This window comes from Somniosus microcephalus, chromosome 25, assembly GCF_052327205.1.
Source record: "Somniosus microcephalus isolate GS21.2 chromosome 25, FLI_Smic_1.0, whole genome shotgun sequence".
In the NCBI taxonomy this organism is placed as follows: Eukaryota; Metazoa; Chordata; class Chondrichthyes; order Squaliformes; family Somniosidae; genus Somniosus; species Somniosus microcephalus.
Genome location: NC_141011.1, coordinates 31,418,655 through 31,440,859, shown reverse-complemented (window position 1 = coordinate 31,440,859; position 22,205 = coordinate 31,418,655). Strand labels below are relative to the sequence as shown.

The window sequence follows — 22,205 nt, the reverse complement described above, 5'->3', positions numbered from 1 at the left end:
ACCATGCGGCAGCACTGTAACAAAGCAAGAAATACAGCTAAGTAAAAGCACTAACTAAAATGAACTAAAAGTGTCTGTAATATATATATAGTATAAGAACACAAGGAGACACAACAGTTCGTTAACATATATTCTATGCAGTAAATTGACAGGACATTGTCAGTCAGCAGTAATCTCAGGCTTTAATTCTTTATCATGGCCCGCTGTTGAATCACGGATGTCTAAAGCTCCTTCTTTCGAAACGCCACATATACAATCAATAAAGAACCAACTTGCATTGATATGGCATCTTACTGTGTCTTCAGAATTTCCCGAAGCACTTCACAGCCGAATGAATTACTCTTGAAGTGGAGTCACTGTTGTTACACGGACGCGTCCACAAATTAAGGGGCATAAATTACTATTTCCCTGTTAAATAAGCATCTATTATAAAAACGCTGAGCTCCGAGTGGACACTTACCAATGTGTACGTTGGCCGAAAACTGGTAGATGCCAGTTATTGGTGCTGTAAATCGCCCAGTCGACAGATTCATACCAGATCCTCTCAGGAATGCACCTTTTGCAAGTGGCTATTGAAAAAAACAAAGCAACATGGATTTGTAAAGATGTTAAGTGAAAGCAATGTAAAAAAGCATTGCCTATAAATGATGCCAGCAACAAACGCTTGGCACCTTCTTATAAAGTTCCTGTGTCTGGTATTTTAATGAGGTATCAACGGATTTATTTGAAAGTAGGTTAGTGGCTCTACTGTAGCAGGCAAAAGAGCATGATAAGCGGTTTCTAATTTTGCCAGTAGTAATTTCCAAGCTCTGCTTGACTTTTTTTGATACTGTATTTCATTTGCAGCTAAGCACAGACACATCCTTCATCAATTTGTAACCTAACCAAGATATAACATTACTTTCTCATTCCTGTACCCTTAATATTTTCCTGTTTTTAGGTAAGCACAAACACTCTGGCCGCGATCTTGTCAATGGGGGCGCGTTGGGGGTGGGACTGCCGGGAAAATGGCAGAATTGGGGGGCGGGTGCTCATTCAGCCCCCAGCCCGCCTCCGTGCCATCTTCCCCGGGGGTGGGTAGCCGACCCGCGCCGGGTCCCGTTTCCTGGAGGCGGGAAGGGGACTACAGCCTCTTAACTGCCTGTTAACAGGTAGTTAACAAGCAGTTAAGAGGATTATCCCCATTTTACCCACACAAGCGCTGGCTTCCCGACGTCGGGAAACCCCGTCAGGGTCACCGAGGCGAGCAGTGGGTCTGCGGGTTGCAAAAGTGCGCTGTGAAGGTAAGTGATGGGTGCAAGTGTGGAGAGGTAAGTATGTGAGGTGAGTGAAAAGTGATAGAAAATGTTTACTTACCTTTGTTTCTTCCTGCAGGCTTCAACAGTTGGGGAACCAGAGACTCCCCACATCTCCAATGCAACAACCATCTAATTTCTGCTCACAAAAGAGATTTGAGGAGTCTTGAATACAAGAGCTCATCAAACTACAGAGAATGTCAGTGTTTGACAGCTTCACAGAGCTGTCAAATGATGACAATTCATTTTGACAGATGAAACGTCATACGCTGACGTTCTCTGTAACCGGCTTCCCCTTAATTGGCCTGCTAAGCCCGCTGGGCGGGCATAACAAGGTCAATCAAGGGAAAATAGCGTGGGTTGGCCACAAGTCGATGGAGGCGGGACTAAGACCCAACAAGCAGCAGTTCCGCCTCCAACGCGCCCCCATTCACAAAATCACCCCCTATGTAAATAATCTCAAAATATACAACAGTGCTTTCAGAGCAGTACTGAAAGGATCCTACCCCTGACTTCTTTAGCAGTCAGCCGGGGCTACCAGACTCAAAAGAAGCCCTCATAACCTGTTTCTTATTACAGAACATCTTCAGTAAAAACGAATGACTAAACCTCCATCTGCCGTGCTCGTGAGGTGCCCGAGTGAACTGCGATATCTAACATCTGTCCATCTACATTTAAAATGTTGGGGTAGAGTTTCTGCTTTGGCGCAATCGGTGATTCCGGCGCGAACTGCGGCCAAAATGCAGCGGAACCTCATTTGCATATTGCCAGACGCAAAATCTGCCACGAACCATCGCAACCGGGCAGTGTTTTAAAACCTAATTTTTGAAAAACAAATGTGATTTATAAAATGTCCCTTGATATATTTAAGAGTGGTGACTGGGTGAAGGTTGGCTAATATAGCTGAAAATGAGTTTATCACAAAAAAATAAGCATTTTTAAATCACAGTGTCAATCCACCACCTGTGAGTAACTCAATTTTAAATGACTGAAAATGACGTTAAAAAAAATAGACAAAACTCTTTTCTGGTTTGATTGGGGTTACAGTCATCAGTTCCTTAGTAAAATTTTTTTTTTAAATCTCATTCACAACCTTTCAAGATGTACCTACAGGTTGAGCGTCCAAAATCCAGAGTTACAGAATCCGGAATGTTCCGGAATCCGGGCGATTGGTGGCAGGGTCGTCCGGAATCCGTAAAATGATCCGGAATCCGGACACCCTGTCAAACCGCAACCTGGGCCCAGGCATTTCCGGACTCGGAACGTGTTTCTGATGTCCAAAGTCCGGAAACGCCCGAGCCCAGGTTGCGATATTTCCAGACTTCGGACATCAGAAACACATTCCAAAGTCCGGAAAAACAAGAAAACCCGGCTCAGCCTCGGTCCTGAGGTTGCCGGATTCAGGAACGCTCAACCTGTATTAGTGTCCTCGCGCCCAAAGGTTCCAGCTTAATTTTTGGCGTCTCCTCGAAGACCTGCAAACGAGCGCAATTAGCAGAAACTCCCAATGGTGATTAAATCACCCTGGAGAGGTGGCCAGTTTTGTGGGAGGGGCCTGCTTCTAGCGCAATGGCTTTGCAGAAACTCGAGTTGCGCTGAACTCAATTTGCGCTTAAAATTCCATGATTTTTTGCGCGGGTTACGTCGCTCTCGGGGGAATTGCACCGAGGATAACGAGCACAATGGAGCGGAAACTCCAGGCCGTTGTGTCTGGTGTGCAGTTCCTGCTTACCACACTCGATTCCTATGTCATAATTTTGTCACCCCTGCGTGACATGCCTGAGTGCAAAGTTTGGGTATCACTTTTAACTGTAACTTAACTCTCGGTCCTCCCAGCACTAGGTTGCGCTGCTGAGCACTGTGCGCAGTTCTGGGCTCCACACTATCGTAAGGGTGTTGAGGTAATAGAGAAGGTACAGCACAGATTCAGTAGAAAGGTCCTTTGCATGAGGAAATACAAATATGAAGAAAGACCTGAGAATTGGGGCTGTTTTCATTAGAACATAGGAGATTACAGGGTGATTTGATCGAGACGTTTAACATAATGAAGGGATGAACAGGGTAGATAAAAACAGACTGTGCACTGCTAGAGTTAGTGATTGAAGCAAAGACCAGGTCACCATTTAAGAATAGATTAGATAGGTGTTTGAAGGAAAGAGGGATGAAAGGGAAATAACAGAAAATGCTGGAAAAACTCAGCAGGCCAGGCAACATCCATGGAGAGAAATTAGAGTCGACGTTTCGGGTCAAAACCCTTTATCAAGACATGAAAGGGATATGGGATCAGGGCAGGCAAATGAGATTAAAATGCTGCTCATATACAGGATAAGCACTAACACCAGTTTTCAGCATTTGAGGAGGTACTGGGATGGAATATCAGGGTCAACCATGATTGGAAGAGAGTACCAGAGTCTGAGAGCACTAGGAGGGAATTCCTAGGGTTCCAGGAACACTGGCGAGGAGGTTCTATGAACAATGGAGCAGGTCCTTAGATCTGGAATCATTGGGAGATGGGTCCTAGTATTTGGCATGCAGTCTCAGGGTTTATGAGCACACATGTGAGGATGAAGGGTGATGTCTAGAGAGGAGTGTTCTGGCATCCAGCAGGACTGGGGAGGAGGTTCTGGAGTATTATGGTGGCAGTGTCTGGCAGTAATGGGGAATGCTGTGTTCTGGAAGTATTGAGAGGGAGCAGGGTCTAACTAGCCTTGTGGGCGAGGGGGCCAGAAGAACGGGTCACAAACTGCCTTAGCCACTTTCAAACCATCAGATCCTATTCCCCTCCCCTGCCACCCCAACATGTTCCCACCCATCAATCTTCTTACCAACCCATCACAGCCCCTTGTGTGCCCTCAGGTTCCCTCCACCCCAATTACGAGTCTGACATCACGTTCCTACCTTAAGACATTTAGAGGTAAACTATCTGCTCCTTAAAATTAAATAGATAGAGAACAATGGGCTGGGGGATGCACAATTTCTGAATATGCATTCCTGGCATGTGCCAGGAGCATAGAATGAACCAAATGCCCTTTAGTGCAGCCAGATTGCCAATTTATACGGTCTTTAATAAATAATAAATTTCCATAGACAAAAATTACCTCATAAAATACTCAGAAGTTCATCATTTTTGCAACTTCAAGTTTTTATATAAGGTGTAATTGTTTTAAGCCTCGAAACGTGTTTCTGAAGAAAGATTTTTTAATTTTCAATGGTAATAAATAGGTAAGTGATGGAAAAAATTCGTTCTCTATAAGCAACCTCCATTTCCTTTTCTAACCACTAACAATAACAGAGGCTGATGATCACAGGCACTTCCTGTCTCTGAGGAGTCCATAATAGGAAATAAAAACCTGCATGTGTTAATAAATGCCAGACTTGACTGAAATAAAGCTTCAAAAATGTAATCTCCAGGTTCATTGCCAAGTATTTTTGGATAAAGCAAAGAAATTCTCAGTTCCTCACAGGACAAGGGGACAGGTCCCATCTAACTATCCAGTCATGCCAAGGCACCGATTGCATGCTGAGAAATTTGGCACACTGCACATGCCCAGATTGCACGGGTGTCATAAATCTCATCCTCAAAGAAACTACTTGAGGGTGCCGGTCAGTTCCTTCAGTAACCCCTAGATGGCACCTTCACTTGTTTGTTTCCCTTTGTTAATTGTTACTTGTTTCTCCTGTTTATTACTTAACTGCCTTTCATCTGGCTTATTGGTTTCACCTGTTTTTGCTTGTATTTAAGTTCTGTGGTTTCTTCCCTCTGGGCTCAGTCCTGACAAGGGAGTCAGTCTTGACAAAGTGCTCTGTCTTGACTAGGTGCTCAGTTTTGGACAAGCCGGTTGCCCTGTGGTAGCTTGTCTTGAGCTCAGTCTTGACAAGCCGGTTGCCTCACGGTAGCTTGTCTTGAGTTCCTATCTTGACTAGCCATTTGTCTATGTGGTAGCTTGTCTTGAGCTTCTATGTTTGTATTGTTTACCTGTGTGATTCTAGTAAAGTACTGTTATTTAAGACTGCATATCTGCTTCTCGCCTCATCTGTCTGCACTTGGGTCCAGAACCAGCCTCGCCCGGACAGCACGGCCCTGTGTCTACACGGCTCCGTGATAGCAACCCTGACACTACTCATGAAATAACACTGGACGGCCAGCTGGTGGCGCCGTCCAAGGAGTATAAATACTCGGGCGTGGGCCCAGCTTGCCAGGGACATTTTGTAAGACAGGAACTAGTGAAGTACAACTAGACCTCCATGTTCTGAAACAAGTTGATTAAAGCCTTGCTTTATACTCAAACCAAGTGCGTAGTGAGTTTTATTATGTCAACAGATGTGATCGAAAGCTGTGAACAACTGTCGTGAGGCGAAAATATCCAGTCAGAGCCCGAGCTTTCGGAACAGGCTGAAGCTGAAGATTTGAAATGAAAATTCCGTATCCAGGTATTAAAAGACACCAAAAGATGTTTTTCCTCGGGGCGTGGCAAGGCTGCACTTACATCACCAGCTGCCACGAGAAGGTTGTGGTGAGCCGATGCCTTGAATCGCTGCAGTGCCTGTGTGGCTGGTCTTCTCCCGGCAAGTGAGCCCCAGGTGGGCAGAGGAAACGCTTCAAGAACACCCTCAAAGCCTCCTTGAAAAAGTGCAACATCCCCACCGACACCTGGGAATCCCTGGCCCAAGACCGCACAAAGTAGAGGAGAAGCATCCGGGAAGGCACCGAACACTTCGAGTCTCTTCGCCGGGAGCAAGCGCAAGGAGAGCACGTCAACCCAAGCACCCCACCCACCCGCCCCTTCAACCACCGTCTGCCCCACCTGTGACAGAGACTGTAGGTCCCGCATTGGACTCATCAGTCACCTGAGAACTCATTTTTAATGTGGAAGCAAGTCATCCTTGGTTCATAGGGACTACCTAAGGAGAAGAGAAAATCTTCTCACGATGATGATAGGTGGGGAATTCCAGCAACAATGAGGCTGCGGCAGTAAATGCCCAGTCAGGATAGTGCGTGATGCAGCATCATTCACATATGTCATTTTATCGTTTCATTTAAAAAAAATCCTTATTCTGGGCATTAGAAATTTCTGTTGCTGAGACAAACATGGCAACAAAATCTTTTTCAAAACGCATTTTAAAAAGCTTGGAGATGCAGTGAACAGTGAGGAGGATAGTAGCAGACTTCAGGAGGACATGAACAGACTGGTCAAATGGGCAGACACGTGGCGGATGAAACTGAATGCAGAGGAGTGTGAAGTGATGCCTTTTTGGAAGAAAAAGACGAGGAGAGGCAATATAAACTAAATGGTGCAATTTTAAAAAGGATGCAGGAACAGAAACCTAAAGTTCATAAATCTTTGACGGTGGCAGGATAAGTTGATCAGGTTGTTAGAAAAGCATACGGGATCCTTGGCTTCATAAATAGAGACACAGAGTACAAAAGTAAGAAAGTTATGATAAACCTTTATAAATCACTGATGAGGCCTCAGCTGGTATATTGTGTCCAACAGTAGGCAGCACACTTTAGGAAGGGTGTCGAGGCCTTGGAAGAGGGTGCAGAAGAGATTTACCAGAATGGTACCAGGGATGAGGGACTTCAGTTACGTGGAGAGACTAGAGAAGCTGTGATTGCTCTCCTTAGAGCAGAGAAGGTTAAGGGGAGATTTAATAGAGGTGTTCAGAATTAGGAGGGGTTTTGATAAGAGTAGATAGGGGAGAAACTGTTTTGACTGGCAGGAGTGTTGTTAACCAGAAGACACAGATTTAAGAGAATTGGCAAAAAATCCAGCAGGGAAATGAGGAGAATTGTTTTTCACGCAGCGAGTTGTTATGATCGGGAATGCACTGCCTGAAAGGGCGGTGGAAGCAGATGCAATAGTAACTTTTGAAAGGGTACTGGATAAGTACTAGAAAAGGAGAAATTTGCAGACAATTAAACAATCGTGGTAGTGAAGGGGAAGAAATGACTGCATTTTCTGGCTGCACTGTGAGCTGCAAGCAAATCAAAGACATTTAAAGCACCTTGCAAAAGGACTGCAAGAGAGGGAGGATGAATTACATAGAAGTGAGTCTAGACTGCATTCTCCTAGGCATGGGAGCGAATACTTAACGCTGGCATCAAAATAGTGTGTGATTATATTTTTTCCCTGTGATCAAATGACCCTCAATAGTTTCTGAGATAAGTTTCAATTTTACGAAGCAGTCGCAAAACTTTGGGTTCCGGTGAAGGTTTAACTCTTTGTCTCGAAGGTACCATTATTCCTACTACTCCCACCCAATGGGGTCTCAATTTGAGCTTCATATTGAATTTAATTGAATTTTAATACAATGTTGTTACTGAACTTTATTCCATTCTACTCTTTCCTTTTGTACTCTATTCTCCTATTTATTAAACCTAGGATCCCACTGTGTATCTGAACTCCTAAGTCTCTCTGTTTACTCAACCCCTTTAAAACTTTTATCATTTAGTGTAAATATCCTCTCCTTTTTCTTCCTCCCAAAATGTATCATCTCACATTTTTCTGCATTAAGTTTCTCTGACACTTATTTGCTGAAATCAGTAATCTATCTGTGGGATCTTACAATCCTTTGCACAGTTAGTCACTTTTGCTATTTTTATGTATTTTGCAAATGTTGATTATTTTGGCCCCATAACCAAGTCCAGATCATTTATATATGTTCAGAAGAGCAATGGTCCCAACACGGAGCCCTGAAATACACCACTGCTTGCAACCCAAGTCCAAAAAAGAGATCCATTAACAACTACTCTCTGTTTTCTGTACTTTAACCAACTTCCTATCCACGCTGCCGTATTCTATTTAATACTGTGTGCCTTAATTTTATCAAAAAGCTCCTATACAGCACCTTATCGAATACTTTTCAATATCCATATACACAACATCCACTGCATTTCCTTTATCAATACCCTATTATGATCTAGAAGTAGCAATCTCTTGGATTTCTGCCCCAACCAATCCTAGTTTGCCAGTGCTTGCTGCACCTTTACTTTGCTCCACATCACTCCAGAAGATGGAAATCTTGATACACCTCTCTTCAGTTCAGTTTAGTCTCCAACACAAGTTATTAGGTATATTTACAGTGATATTCACAGGTAAATCACACACAATTCTATACACTAGCTGCACTAAAGAGGCAGGCCTTTTGAAGCTACACTCTGCTTCTTGAGCTGTAAATATAGAAAGTCTCTTTACACCACATTCTACTGCTCATGCCAGCGTTAGCGGTCGCTCCCCTTCCCGGGAGAACGCAGTCTAGATTAGTCACTTTACAGCCTTCCGGACTCAACATCGAGTTCAACTATTTCAGATCATAAACCACTGCCCCCATTTTCTCAAACAGCAGGCGCTGGTAATGATTCTGCTATTCCCATTTACACCTCCTCTGGACCCATCTTTTGTTTCTTTATTTGTTCGATGACCATCCCTTCGCCTTGCACCATCATCCCTTTTTGTCATTTAATCTCTGCTGCCTTCCACCCTGTCACAGACCTTCCCTTTTCTTCCTTCCTCCCCTCCCCCCTTTCCCTGCCTCCGTACTTGCTTAACAACCTGTTACATCTCTAACTTTTTCCAGTTCTGACGAAAGGTCATCGACCTGAAACGTTAACTCTGTTTCTCTCTCCACAGATCCTGCCAGACCTGCTGAGTGTTTCCAGCATTTTCTGTTTTGATCTCACCTCCGTGTAATTCATCCTCCCTCTCTCTCTCTTGCGGTCTCTTTGCAAGGTTCTTCAAATGCCTTTGAATTGCTCGTAGCTCACAGTGAATTCAATGCAGCCAGAAAATGCCGTCTTTTCTTCCCAACTGGATGGTTTGTCTCTGACAGTCTTGGTTCCAAAGTGAATGATTCACAGAATGATTTGTTGTTTACACCTCCAAAATGTGGTCTTCCTGGCTCAATGAACAATTGAACCAGCTTTATAAACATCTGACAAGCAGATGAAGCAGTTCCAGCCAGCCATGCTAAAATTAACCCTACTTTAGCTTTGCATACGTACAGAAAACACAACGGGGTCACTTCCCGACCTTGCACTCAGGGCCGAGAATCCCACCGCCTGGGTGCGCACATTGAATATACAAGCACGCGCTGAGGAGAATTTCCCAACTACAGGAAACTCTTTTTTATCCGGCACCAACGGGACCGCTGTGGTGCCGGTTTATCAAAAAGTCCGGATTACAGAGAGGTATTGTAAAAGGTGCAAGAGCCCGGTACACAGCAACAGATCCAGGCGTCCCTGTTGCTTAGCAACAGGTGCAGGAACCCCGGTTACACAGCCACAGATTCAGGAACGGCCACTAATATGAAGTAAAACTTACCTGAATCTACTCCTGAATTTTGCCGGTTAACAGAGATTTCCGGTTATTTAGGTGCCGGTAAATCGAGAGTTTAAATTAGTGGTTCAAAATTGCGCGCACCTTCCTCTTCAACATCCGCTGCCAGTGAGCAAGGTTATCCACAGGAGAGAAGCTGAGAGCAGGTCCTTCAAGGAAGTCAGGTTCACCGAGAGGAGCATCATCTCCGTGTTCTAAAGCTCCAGCGGAAGAAGACCCAGCCACCCACCTCTCAACTTTGTGACAGTCCGGGAGCACCAAGATGAAGGTTAGGAGCATGAGTAAGCGAGGTTTTAAACACGAGGTAGAGACAGTGGTAAGCAGAAGTAGGTAGTTCTGAAATTCTGTTACCAGTAAAATGGAATATTGTCCATCACAGTTTGTGCCTGTGGTATGATCTGTTTGAGTATATGGATCTCTGATCTTCATGACTGACTCTTTCAGGGAAAAGACCATCCATCATAGTAAAAAGATTTTGAGCTCTGGAGAATAGTGCTCAGTATTAATCAATCGAGAGGGCTCATCCAGGGAGGTTGACGGTCTTAGATGTACAGTTGAAAACAGTTGGCATGGCTCTCAAGCTGCTGGTAGCACATTCTCCTGAATCACTTCATTTCCTTCATGGCCAACCATTCCACAGTTAGAATCACAGAATAGAATCATAGAATGGTTACAGCACAGATGGAGGCCATTCGGCCCGTCGAGCCCGTGCCAACTCTCTGCAAGAGCATTTCAGCTAGTCCCACTCCCCCGTCCTTTCCCTGATGATGGGTGATGAAGGACCTGTTCCTTCATGCCAAGCGAGACTTCAAAGTTCTGATTATCTGCTCCGTAACAACTCGAGATGCTCCAAGGGTCTCATTATACCTGGTCTCCACGGCTGCGCCTGGATTCCAGAGAGGTGTCACCAGCCTGGAATGCAGAAGGTATCCATGGATCCAATCCACCGAGTACAGTGCTCTGCCTTAAATATCCGGCTCCAGCAGTAAAGTCACGTCATGTAGCATTTGTGGCTATGTGTGCATATTGGCAAAAAAAGAAGACTTGCATTTATGTAGCGCCTTTCACGACCACCAGACATCTCAAAGCGCTTTACAGCCAATGAAGTACTTTTGGCGTGTAGTCACTGTTGTAATGTGGGAAACGCGGCAGCCAATTTGCGCACAGCAAGCTCCCACAAACAGCAATGTGATAATGACCAGATAATCTGTTTTTGTTATGTTGATTGAGGGATAAATATTGGCCCCAGGACACCGGAGAGAACTCCCCTGCTCTTCTTCGAAATAGTGCCATGGGATCTTTTACGTCCACATGAGGGAGTCTCGGTTTAATGTCTAATCGAAAGACGGCACCTCCGACAGTGCAGCACTCCCTCAGCACTGCTCTGGAGTGTCAGCCTAGATTTTTGTGCTCAAGCCTGGGGAGTGGGACTTGAACCCACAACCTGCTGACTCAGAGGCGAGTGCGCTACCCACTGAGCCACGGCTGACACAGCAACCAATGACACCCTGTACCTGGGGGAATCCTACTAATCTATAAAAGTTGCCACAAAAACTCCAGTGACTTTACCCGAACAGCAAGTTCTCTATCCATCTATTGCTCTGAATGATGCCTTGCAACACTATACTTTCCCCCCAAGCACTCCCAATTCTTCAATCCTCCACTGCACATGGATCTTCTCCACAATGTCACAATGCACCACACCTCCTTCTGCTTACAATCACACACTCACCGCCTGCTACTGCCCTCAGAAATGGCACAAACTACACTCTGCTGTGACCTGGTTACAACTGGAATGCATTTCAAGGCTCTGCTAACTGCTTTCACACTGGAGGCTTTTACTTATACATGACCACCTCTTGCTCACAACTTTCTGCTTCCCCCTCCCAGCACGCACACTATCTGCAGCCGCCTCACACATCAGCACAACCCATCACCCTGTGCCCGATTAAGCAGCGCCTCGATTTCAAAATTCTCATCCTTGTTTTCAAATCCCTCCATGGCCTCGCCCCTTCCTATCTCTGTAATCTCCTCCAGCCCCACAACCCCCCTGAGGTATCTGTGCTCCTCTAATTCTGCCCTCTTGAGCATCCCTGATTATAATCGCTCAACCTTTGGTGGCCGTGCCTCTGTTGCCTAGGCCCTAAGCTCTGGAATTCCCTGCCTAAACCTCTCCAGCTCGCTACCTCTCTTTCATAGAAACATAGAAGATAGGAGCAGGAGTAGGCCATTCGGCCCCTCGAGCCTGCTCCGCCATTCAATGAGATCATGGCTGATCATCCAAATTCAGTACCCTGTCCCTGCCTTCTCCCCATAGCCCTTGATCCCTTTAGCCTTATGAAATATATCTAACTCCTTCTTGAATATATTTAATGAATTGGCCTCAACTGCCTTCTGTGGCAGAGAATTCCACAGGTTCACCACTCTCTGGGTGAAGAAATTCCTCCTCATCTCAGTCCTAAATGGACCCCTTATCCTTAGACTGTGACCCCTGGTTCTGGACTCCCCCGCCATCGGGAACATCCTTCCTGCATCTAGTCTGTCTAGTCCTGTTAGAATTTTATAAGTTTCAATGAGATCCCCTCTCATTCTTCTAAACTCTAGCGACTATAAGCCTAATCGACCCAATCTCTCTTCATCCGTCATTCCTGCCATTCCAGGTATCAGTCCTCCTTTAAGAGGCTCCTTAAAACCTACCTCTTTGACCAAGTTTTTGGTCACCTGCCCTAATTTATCCTTATGTGGATCGGTGTCAAATTTTTTCGTCTTAAAATACTCCTGTGCAGCGCCTTGGGAAGTTTTACTATGTTAAAGGCGCTATATAAATACAAGTTGTTGTTGCTGTTTCAAGGGCTACTCCCGAGTTCACTCCCACTCTTCCCATTGTTGCTTGTTAGCTTGTCCTGCAGGAGAGGACCCGAGCCAGTGGGGGGTCCGGCTAACCTCGAAGCCCTCACTCCACTGGGAGAATCTGCCATGGACATGATATGCAGAGGAAGACACGCAGCGGTGAAGATGACGAGGCTGGAGGCTACGTGTAGAACGGCATTTGGCTATTTCCCTTACCTTTCTCTCTCCTCAAACAATCACACACAGACAGCATGACAACCTGGTGCTGTACTGCACTGCCGCTCATCTGCTACAGCTTACCCTTGCCATTATGCGCTAACAATTGTCCAGCTGCCCTTTTTTGAGGCTTTTTAGACAACTCAGGACCGATAGGCGCACAGGCTAAGGGAGGAGAAACCTCCCGAAGATACACCATCACCCACTCTCGCGCTTCCAGGTACCAGGACATTAAGCCCACCCCACATGGCACAGATAATGAGTTGGAGGGGTGTGCACTGAGTGACGCACTGATCCCAGGTGAGCAGGAGCAGATGCAGGTGTACAAGACAGCCCAGGAAAGGGTTCACCGGAGGACAAGCTCACATCCCAGCTCTGCTGAAGAGGACACAGGTGCAGACTTTAGACATCCAGCCTTCAATAGGAAAATGCTTTCCGTGTGCCAGCAATTGCTGAATGCGTGGGACTGCCTGCCAGGGAGCTTCCGCAACGTGTTGGTGAATGTGGAGGAGTCCACGACCAACTTGGGTGGGGTTCTTGCGCATGACATCAGCACTCTGAAGTCAACCATCGAGTGTGGTCCCCTCAATGGAATGCTGCATTTGGACTCTCCTTGTAGCAGCACCTCTCATGGATACTGGCGCCACAAAGACTCTGGGCTCCACCATCTCCTTCTGCCTCGGACAGGGTGGAGGAACCGCATAGATAGGGGTTTCAGTGCTTCACAGATCTGCTGCAGCCTGCTCCCCCGCCCCCACCCCACCCCGTAGATCAGTGGAAGTGTTGAGCCGCAGCCCTATGGCAGTGTCAACAGCGCAATGGGAGCGGCACATGTTGCCCTCTCTCAGGATAACAGTATATCAACCAAGGCCTGCCATGGTGCCAGACAGCCAGCTGGGCCAGACTGCCCTGGCAGCAGCCTAGATGCTGCAGTCTGTCGCTGGGTCTTCTCCTACACCTCACCTACATGCCTTAGTGGAGTCACTGGATGTAAAGGAACAAAAAGCATCCAGCAGGTTTGCCTTATTCGCCTAACTGTAAAAATGTACAGTGGAAGTAAGGTTTACTAAATCATTATTGACCAGTGAAAGTAAGCTGCTTATAAATGTGTTTATTCTTGTTTGGTCAAGCCCGCAGTGTCTTTCTAAGCATCCAATTGGAGTGTGGGAAGAAAATTACACACTACTTTACAAAAATCGTATTATATTACATGTGTATGGTATCAGAATGGTATAATTTTCTAGACACCATAATTGCTTTGACACATTTCTGTACTGTTGACTAACTGCTGGAGATCATCCTGTCAACTCTTGGGGACAATAGAAGGCAGGTTTGTACCAGACTTCCAGCAGATCTCATTACCTTGACCATCGCAGTGTAATTAACTTGAGCTTCCTTCCACAATGAAGTGCAATACGATAGAGTGAAACCCAGTTATTATCATACCATTTTATTTCATAATCCGCTCATTAACAACTTCACAACATGAAACCATTTAATATTCATCGTATTTCTAGAATGCAGCTTGATTTATATCACAAAAGTTCCTCCTTAATGTGATGGCTTCTCCAAGTTAGTCAGACAACAAACTTGATTATACAAACACAACTAAATCCTTTCCATGTAGTGAGGTGAATGTCCTGTCATTAACTTCATTCATCGCCATGGGAATAGCTCAAACTATTGCCTTAATCCCTTAATTTCATCACACCTATATATTCTGCAAAATTTCTGCAGGTCTCTCTCGTTTCCTTATGTTATCTCTGCAGTAAATCTATCTACTTCAAATTCTGTTTCCACTCTTTCCCCAATGTTTTTACAAACCTAGTTAAGATAATATGGCTGGCAAATTCAACAGGATAAAACTTAGCTTTAGCTAAGTTTTTTTTTGTATTTTCATTCCGATTCACAACAGAAATAAAAAAAACGATTTGGGTCGATGTTCCCTGTCATTTTTCTCGGTGCGCGGACCCTTTAACGAGCAGTGCGGCCCATTCAGTTTTTCACGCCTGCGCGGTTATTTCCATTGAAAAGCCGGCGAGCGGCCTGCGCGGGACCTCCAGACGGCTGCGCGGCCGCGCTGTTTAGCGGGAGATTTTGACTTGCGTGATAGAAAGACTTGCATTTATATAGCACCTTTCACGACCACTGGACGTCTCAAAGCGCTTTACAGCCAATAGAAGCACTTTTGAAGTGTAGTCACTGTTGTAATATAGGAAATGCAGCAGCCAATTTGCGCACAGCAAGATCCCACAAACATCAATGTGATAATGACCAGATAATCTGTTTTAGTGATGTTGGTTGAGGGATAAATATTGGCCAGGACACCGGGGATAACTCCCCTGTTCTTTTTCGAAATAGTGCCATGGGATTTTTTATGTCCACCCGAGAGAGCAGACAGGGCCTCAGTTTAACGTCTCATCCGAAAGACGGCACCTCTGACAGTGTAGCACTCCCTCAGCACTGCACTGGAGTGCCAGCCTAGCTTTATGTGCACAAGTCCCTGGAGTGGGACTTGAACCCACAACCTTCTGACTCCGAGGGGAGCGGGCTACCCACTGAGCCACAGCTGACAGTGTCAAGCGAGTCGGTAGCCCGTTTCACATCTCTCCCCCATTTTTATTTCTAGTGGGTGTGAAACTGCCCCCATGAGCTGGGCAGGTAATTATTTGGTCTCAGTTGCCCAGTGACTCCAGGTGTGTTCCAATTCCAGCTGGGAACAAGCTAAAGAATCTAATCTGACCCAAACAGCCACAACTCAGTTGCTCAGAAAAGTTCAATTCACCGTCGTAGATTTAGAGCTCAGTGTCTGTTTTGTTTACAGGCAAGATTTCTGTTTCTCTCAATTTAAATTCTCTTAACTTTTCATATACATCGTAATAGTTTCTTGGTCCATAGGGACTTTATTTGCACTTTGATACTATTTAGCCCTTTGATTCCAGGTGTGCGATATCGAAACAAAGGGCTTTAGACTTTCTTACCGTCTGGAAGTTCTGCAGCTCTAAGAGAGTCCTTTTGTCCACAATAACCATCCCCTTCAGTTTGCAGTGAAAAGCTTCCTCTACTCTTTTGTATGGACGGCTGTCATCAAACGAGAGAGAAGGTGGTGGACTCAAACTTGCATGTACCTCTGTCAGCACAGTTGCCCGTCTCTCTGCTGCTTCTGAGAAAGGCAAGGAAAAATACCGAAGCATGAAAGCCCGATCAGATCACCTCAAAAAGAACAGGATCAAATTGTGGTTAAAGCATTGTGTTATAAATCTCATCATTCATCAAGAAACTACTCATGAAATAACGCTGGACGGCCAGCTGGTGGCGCCGTCCAAGGAGTATAAATACTCGGGCGTCAGCCCCAGCTTGCCAGGGACATTTTGTAAGACAAGGTACTAGTGAAGTACAACTAGACCTCCATGTTCTGAAACAAGTTGATTAAAGCCTTGCTTTATGCTCAAACCAAGTGTGTAGTGAGTTTTATTATGTCACATTGTGTGATCTTATCTGTTTGATCCATTATTGATTGGGGTAGATCTTGGCTTGTGTGATAGTGTCAAGTGAGTCGGCAGCCCGTTTTACATCGCTCCCCATTTTTATTTCTATTGGGTGTGAAACTGAAAAGATGGGATCCATCATGACCATGCTTGTGTCATAACGTGACTTCTGAGGTTATTAGTTTTTTTTTTCATTTTATATATTGGGGTCACAAAGGGAAATTTAGCAATGCAACGAGCCAATTGCAAATATATACGAGTGGCCTGGGCAGGCCATAAAATGGCAGGGTTAGATCTTACACCTACTCATAGAAGCATAGAAAAATAGGAGCAGGAGTCGGCCATTCGGCCCTTCGAGCCTGCTCCGCCATTCAATGTGATCATGGCTGATCCTCTATCTCAATACCATATTCCCGCTCTCTCCCCATACCCCTTGATGTCTTTTGTGTCAAGAAATCTATCTATATCCTTCTTAAATATATTCAGTGACTTGGCCTTACATCTCTGGGACCATGCAGGCTGGCTTTTTTGCGATTGGGTTACATTGCCACCACTGGAGGCCTCCAATCACAGCACAAGCTCATTAGACGCTCCAGAATTCTAATAAGGGTGGGGCTTCCCTACCCTTCATTTCATAAGGCCCGGAGCAGTAACAACATTGCTGTATCCAAGTAAAACCTAACTCCCTGCCCTCCGAGAGTGAGTTTTCTTAAAGGTATGTTGACTTATTTTGGGAGTGACTGACTAATTGGGTTTTTTTTGGGAGAATTGGTGGGTTGCTTTTGTTGCATTTTGTTCATTGAATTTAGTTTTTTCAATTTTTCCCCATTCCTTTTAGGTGGGCGGAAAGCAGCTCCTGGGCCTGGAGAAAACCGGGCGGCCAAGGAACTCGGGTAATTGTGCGGATTGGGGTTCGGGGTTTGGGGGGGGAGGGGAGGGGGTCCAGTGGGAGGGAAAGGGGGAAGGGTATCCGGGACAAGGGAAACTAAACTTCCCTTGTGGGGCCCTGAGGAGGCATTTCCATAACTAGTGAAAATATAAAAGTGTGTAGAAAAGTATAAAATATAGCTCAATATGGAGTTTGTGAAACATTTTTTATACAGGTTGAGCTTCCCGAATCCGGGAACCTCGGGACCGAGGCCGGGCCGGTTTTCGGGTTTTTCCAGACTTCGGAACGTGTTTCTGGTGTCCGAAGTCCAGAAACGCCCGATCCCAGGTTGCGATATTTCCGGACTTCGGAAACATGTGCCGAGTCCGGAAAGGCCTGGGCCCAGGTTGCGCTATTTCCGGTTTTTGGTAAGCCTCCCTCGGGGGGGGGGGGGTCCGGATTCCGGAACATTTTACGGATTCCGGAACCCCTGCCACCAATCGTCCCGGAGTCCGGATTCCGGAACTCCAGATTTGGGACGCTCAACCTGTATTACACACACACACAGATCTGCCTGTGGCTCCCCCAGAAAATGGCTGGACCATAAATGCAGGGTTGAATCCAGGCAAAACCTGGTTGTCTTCTATTTTCTCGTCTCCCGCTGGGATCTTTCCGCCCGAGATACGCCCAGGCCCCAATTGGAATTTTGGGATCAATGATTCTCTTACATACACAAATCAAATACCTCCTGAAAATCCATACACACACACATCCACTACATTCCCTTTACCTTCAGTTCAATTAGTCAAGCACAAACTGCCTGATACAAATCCACGCTGACTCTCTCCGATTTGCCCCGTCTTTAAAGCGCTCGCTAATTTCATCCCATGTATATGGACTCAAAGCTTACCTCCAATCGAGGCGAGACTAAGGGCTGGGTTTTCTCAGCCTCGAGGAGGCGGGCATGGAGGCGGGACTGCCGGTAAAGTAGCAGAAAGTGGGGGCGGACGGCAAACCTGCCCCCATCCCGCCTCCGTGCCCTTTTGCCAGGAGGCGGGAGGATGTGCAGCTTCGGGTCCCATCTCCTGGAGGTGGGAAAGGCATTTACTCCTTTTAACTGCCTGTTAACAGGCAAAAAAAAGGATTAGTGCCATTTTACCTTCACAGGTGAAGGCTTCCCGACCTCAGAGAACCCCGCCGGGTTGGAGGAGACGTGGAGGAGGTCTGCGGCGGTTGGAGGCACCTGGAAGTAAGGTGTAGAGGTGAGTGATGGGTGCAAGTGTGGAGTGGTAAGTATGCAAGGTGAGTGATAAGTTTAAAAAAAGTGTTCACTTACCTTGTTTTCCTTCCATAGCCTTTAGCCGCGGAGGATCAGGTGAGCGGACATCCTGCTTGTCAATTTCAGGTAATGGCTGATGGACCCTCCGATCCATCAGACATCTGAAATCTACAAATTTGCAATGATTGATGAGTCCTCACCTCAAAGTCTCATCAAACTAAAGAGAATGTCAGTGTTTGACAGCTTCACAGAGCTGTCAAACGCTGTCATTTCTTTCAAGAAGTCTCGACAGATAGCACGTCTGACGTTGACGTGATCTGTCAGTGACTTCTTCCCTAATTGGCCTGCTGAGCCCACAGGGCAGGGTTAACAAGCTCAATCAGGGGAAAATCCCTCTGAATGGTCAGGCGAGGATGGAGGCGAGACATTGACACTGTGGTGTATGTACCTTTAAGAGCCCCTGTGTACTGTAATGCCGGTAGTGGCCACTCGGGCTATATAAGCCTGTATAGTGTCTTGTATCTTTTAGTTCACCTCCAGACTTTGTTCAGTAAACACCTGTAAACCAACTCCTGCATTCCGTGTCTCCATTAACACACGGATACAACAGTGGCGACGAATTGGAAACGGACTTACCTGCAATTCGGCAGCACCTCAAGGAGATCGATTCCTCAGACGAAGGTCGAAGAAAAAAAAAAACGAAAAAAAAAAAACTGGTTTCACCAGCTAGCCGGGCTGGTGGCAGGTACTGCACTAATCCTTCCTGGGCGGCGGGCTGGGGCTCGATCGAGTGGCTCTGCAGCGGGGCCAAGCAGCGAGTCGGAAGGCGGAGGCAAACAGAGACGGAGGGTGGAGCACTCGGGAAACGGCCGGCGCTGCAAAGCAGGTCGGCGTTTGGACCAAGCAGAGGGAGGGAAAAGTCCCAGAGAGTCCGGCGGGAACGAGTCTCCAACTATTAAAAATATCTGTGTAAATAAAAACCACGGAGAACAGCTTTGTCAGCAGCGGCGGGAGGCGCCATTTTTTCCTCGGCAGGGAAGAAAGGGAAGCGCGGGAGGCGCCATTTTTGATTTTCAGGATGCCTAAGACTGGCAATATTACTGCTTTCGATAGTGATATAGAGGATTGGACCACATATGTGGAAAGAGTGGAGGTATATTGCACAGCGAATGAAGTAGAGGATGATAAAAAGGCATCGGTACTTCTAAATCTGATGGGCGCAAGGACATACGGGCTGTTACGAAACTTAATCACTCCAGCCAAACCGATGGACAAGAATTTTAAGGAGATTGTTGATACCCTACAGGAGCACTTAAACCCAACACCGCTGCTGATAGCGGAATGATTCAAATTCTTCAGGAGGAATCAGCACAAGAATGAAAGTAACGCTGATTACCTCACCGAATTAAGAAAGCTGTCAAAGCACTGCCAATTCGGGACAGGACTGGCAGATTCTCTACGAGACAAATTCATCTGCGGTCTCCTAAGTGAAGGAACACAAAAAAGGCTACTTTCTGAGAAAGATTTGACACTGGACAAGGCTTTCAGTGTGGCTGTATCATACGAAGCAGCAGCAAGAGGAGCTGCAGAGATACAGCAAAAGCCACAGGACTTCGGCACCCATGAAATGACACAGGGTTTCGAGAGATGTTATCGTTGCGGCAGATCCACCCATGACCAGAGGGACTGCTGGTTCAAGGACAAAGCATGCAGGCAATGCGGAAAGATGGGACACATTGCACGTGTATGCCGATCTGGGAAAAAAAAATCCACTGACAGAAAAAAAATCAATAAGGAAAAGTACAGAAAGGTACAAATGATGACGGACAGTAGCTCCGAAGACCAGAAGAGCGATAGCGACTCCGGAAACAAGAGACTAAGCTGTCTCAAATTACATAATGTAATTGCCAAAGAAGATTACCAGACCATTTGGGTTACCCTCACGATAGCGGGGTCCCCAGTTAAAATGGAGCTAGATACAGGATCAGCTCTGACCGTCATAAGTCAACGGGATTACAAGCGGCTATTTCCACATATACCTTTGAAAGACACATCCATTATCTTGAAGACATATACGAGGCAGAAAGTATACCCCAGAGGGAAAATAAGGGTGCCTGTTGTATACAACGGCAAGGAAATACAGAAGTTGTATTTATACGTTCTGCAAGATGGTGGTCCACCGCTGTTGGGACGTGAATGGATCAGGAAGATACGTTTAGACTGGCACTCCATTCAGGCACTGACGGTGACCAGTAAGAAAAAAAATGATGATGACATCATACCTGAACGATTAAAAGACATCTTGGCCAACGCCAAAGAAGTGTTTCAACAGGAACTAGGAACCTTGAAAGGCATCACTGCCTCAATAAAAGTGGAAGATGCGGCAATTCCCAAGTTTTTCAAGGCAAGGCCGGTGCCATACGCAATTCGTCCAGCAGTCGAGGCAGAGCTGGAGAATTTGGAAAAGGCAGGCGTGTTATCCAAGATAGATTGGAGCGAGTGGGCAACACCCATCGTCCCGGTCATGAAGAAAATGTTGAATAATGATAAATCTGAAGAACAGAGAAAAATTCGCATCTGTGGGGACTTCAAGGTGACTGTAAACCCGGTCCTTCACACGGTACAGTATCCTCTTCCGAGGATAGAAGATATTTTCGCCTCACTATCCGGAGGGAAACGTTTCACCAAAATTGACTTGGCACAGGCATATCTACAGATGGAGGTTGAGGAGGCCTCTAAAAAGTATCTCACGATAAACACACACAAAGGCCTGTACCAGTACAATCGACTGGTTTTCGGAGTAGCATCAGCTCCAGCTATCTGGCAAAGAGCTATGGAGCAAGTCCTCCAAGGGATTCCGGGGACTCAATGCTACCTAGACGACATCCTTGTAACAGGAGAAAATGACAACGAGCACCTTGCCAATTTGGAGCAGGTGCTCACTAGGCTGAGAGAACGGGGCCTACGAGCAAATCGCCCCAAGTGCGAATTTTTCCAGAAACAAATATCATATTGTGGCCATATAATTAACGAAGAAGGGTTGCATAAGTCACCTGAAAAAATTGAAGCGGTCATAAAAGCCCCAGCACCTGAAAATGTCTCACAATTAAGGTCGTTCCTGGGATTGATAAATTACTATCATAAATTTTTACCGAACTTGTCAACTGTTCTGCACCCTCTTAACGCACTGCTACAAACAGGAGTAATTTGGAAATGGAGCGAAGACTGTAAACGTGCCTTCCATAAATGCAAAGGCTTGATCACGTCCAAGGAAGTGTTGGCTCATTACAACCCATCACTGCCAATCAGACTGGCGTGCGATGCATCCCCTTACGGCGTAGGAGCGGTATTATCGCATAGATTCCCTGATGGCTCGGAGCGGCCGATAGCTTTTGCGTCACGCTCATTGAACTCAGCTGAGCGTAACTATGCCCAGATCGACAGGGAAGCACTCAGCCTGGTATGGGGAGTGAAGAAATTCAACCATTACCTACACGGACAAAAATTTACCTTGTTGACTGACCATCAACCCCTCGTCTCCATATTCAACCCTAAAAAGGGCGTTCCCATTATGACAGCGCAAAGGCTACAGAGGTGGTCCCTTTTCCTAGGGGCACACCAATATGACATAGAATACAAAGGATCAAAACAGCATGGGAATGCTGACGGGTTATCGCGCCTACCGTTGCCAACGGTAGAAGAGGCACCTACAGTGGACCCAGTGGAGATGTTCCACTCAACCATAGTGGAATGTCTACCAGTAACAAATTCTACCATTGAAAAGGAAACGAGAAATGACCCGACTCTCTCACGAGTCTACGATTTAACGGTGAAGGGATGGCCAGCACATGGCGAACCACTGTTGCCAGCATT

The 22,205-nt window shown here is 46.1% G+C and overlaps 1 protein-coding gene across 6 annotated transcripts in view; it reads right to left on the bottom strand.

The window, feature by feature from the left end:
• c1qtnf12 (C1q and TNF related 12) overlaps window positions 1–22,205 on the bottom strand; it is a 106,611-nt gene that overhangs the window by 45,651 nt on the left and 38,755 nt on the right. For all 6 annotated transcript variants that reach the window (XR_015073526.1, XR_015073525.1, XM_085967096.1 and 3 more), the window contains 2 exons: window positions 15,679–15,860; window positions 461–569 (listed from right to left, as the gene is read on the bottom strand). Coding sequence is in view for 4 of the 6 variants with exons in the window: in XM_085967096.1 (XP_085823222.1) it covers window positions 461–569; window positions 15,679–15,860 (291 nt within the window). In the remaining 2 variants the exon portion in view is untranslated. The remainder of the gene's footprint in view (window positions 1–460; window positions 570–15,678; window positions 15,861–22,205) is intronic.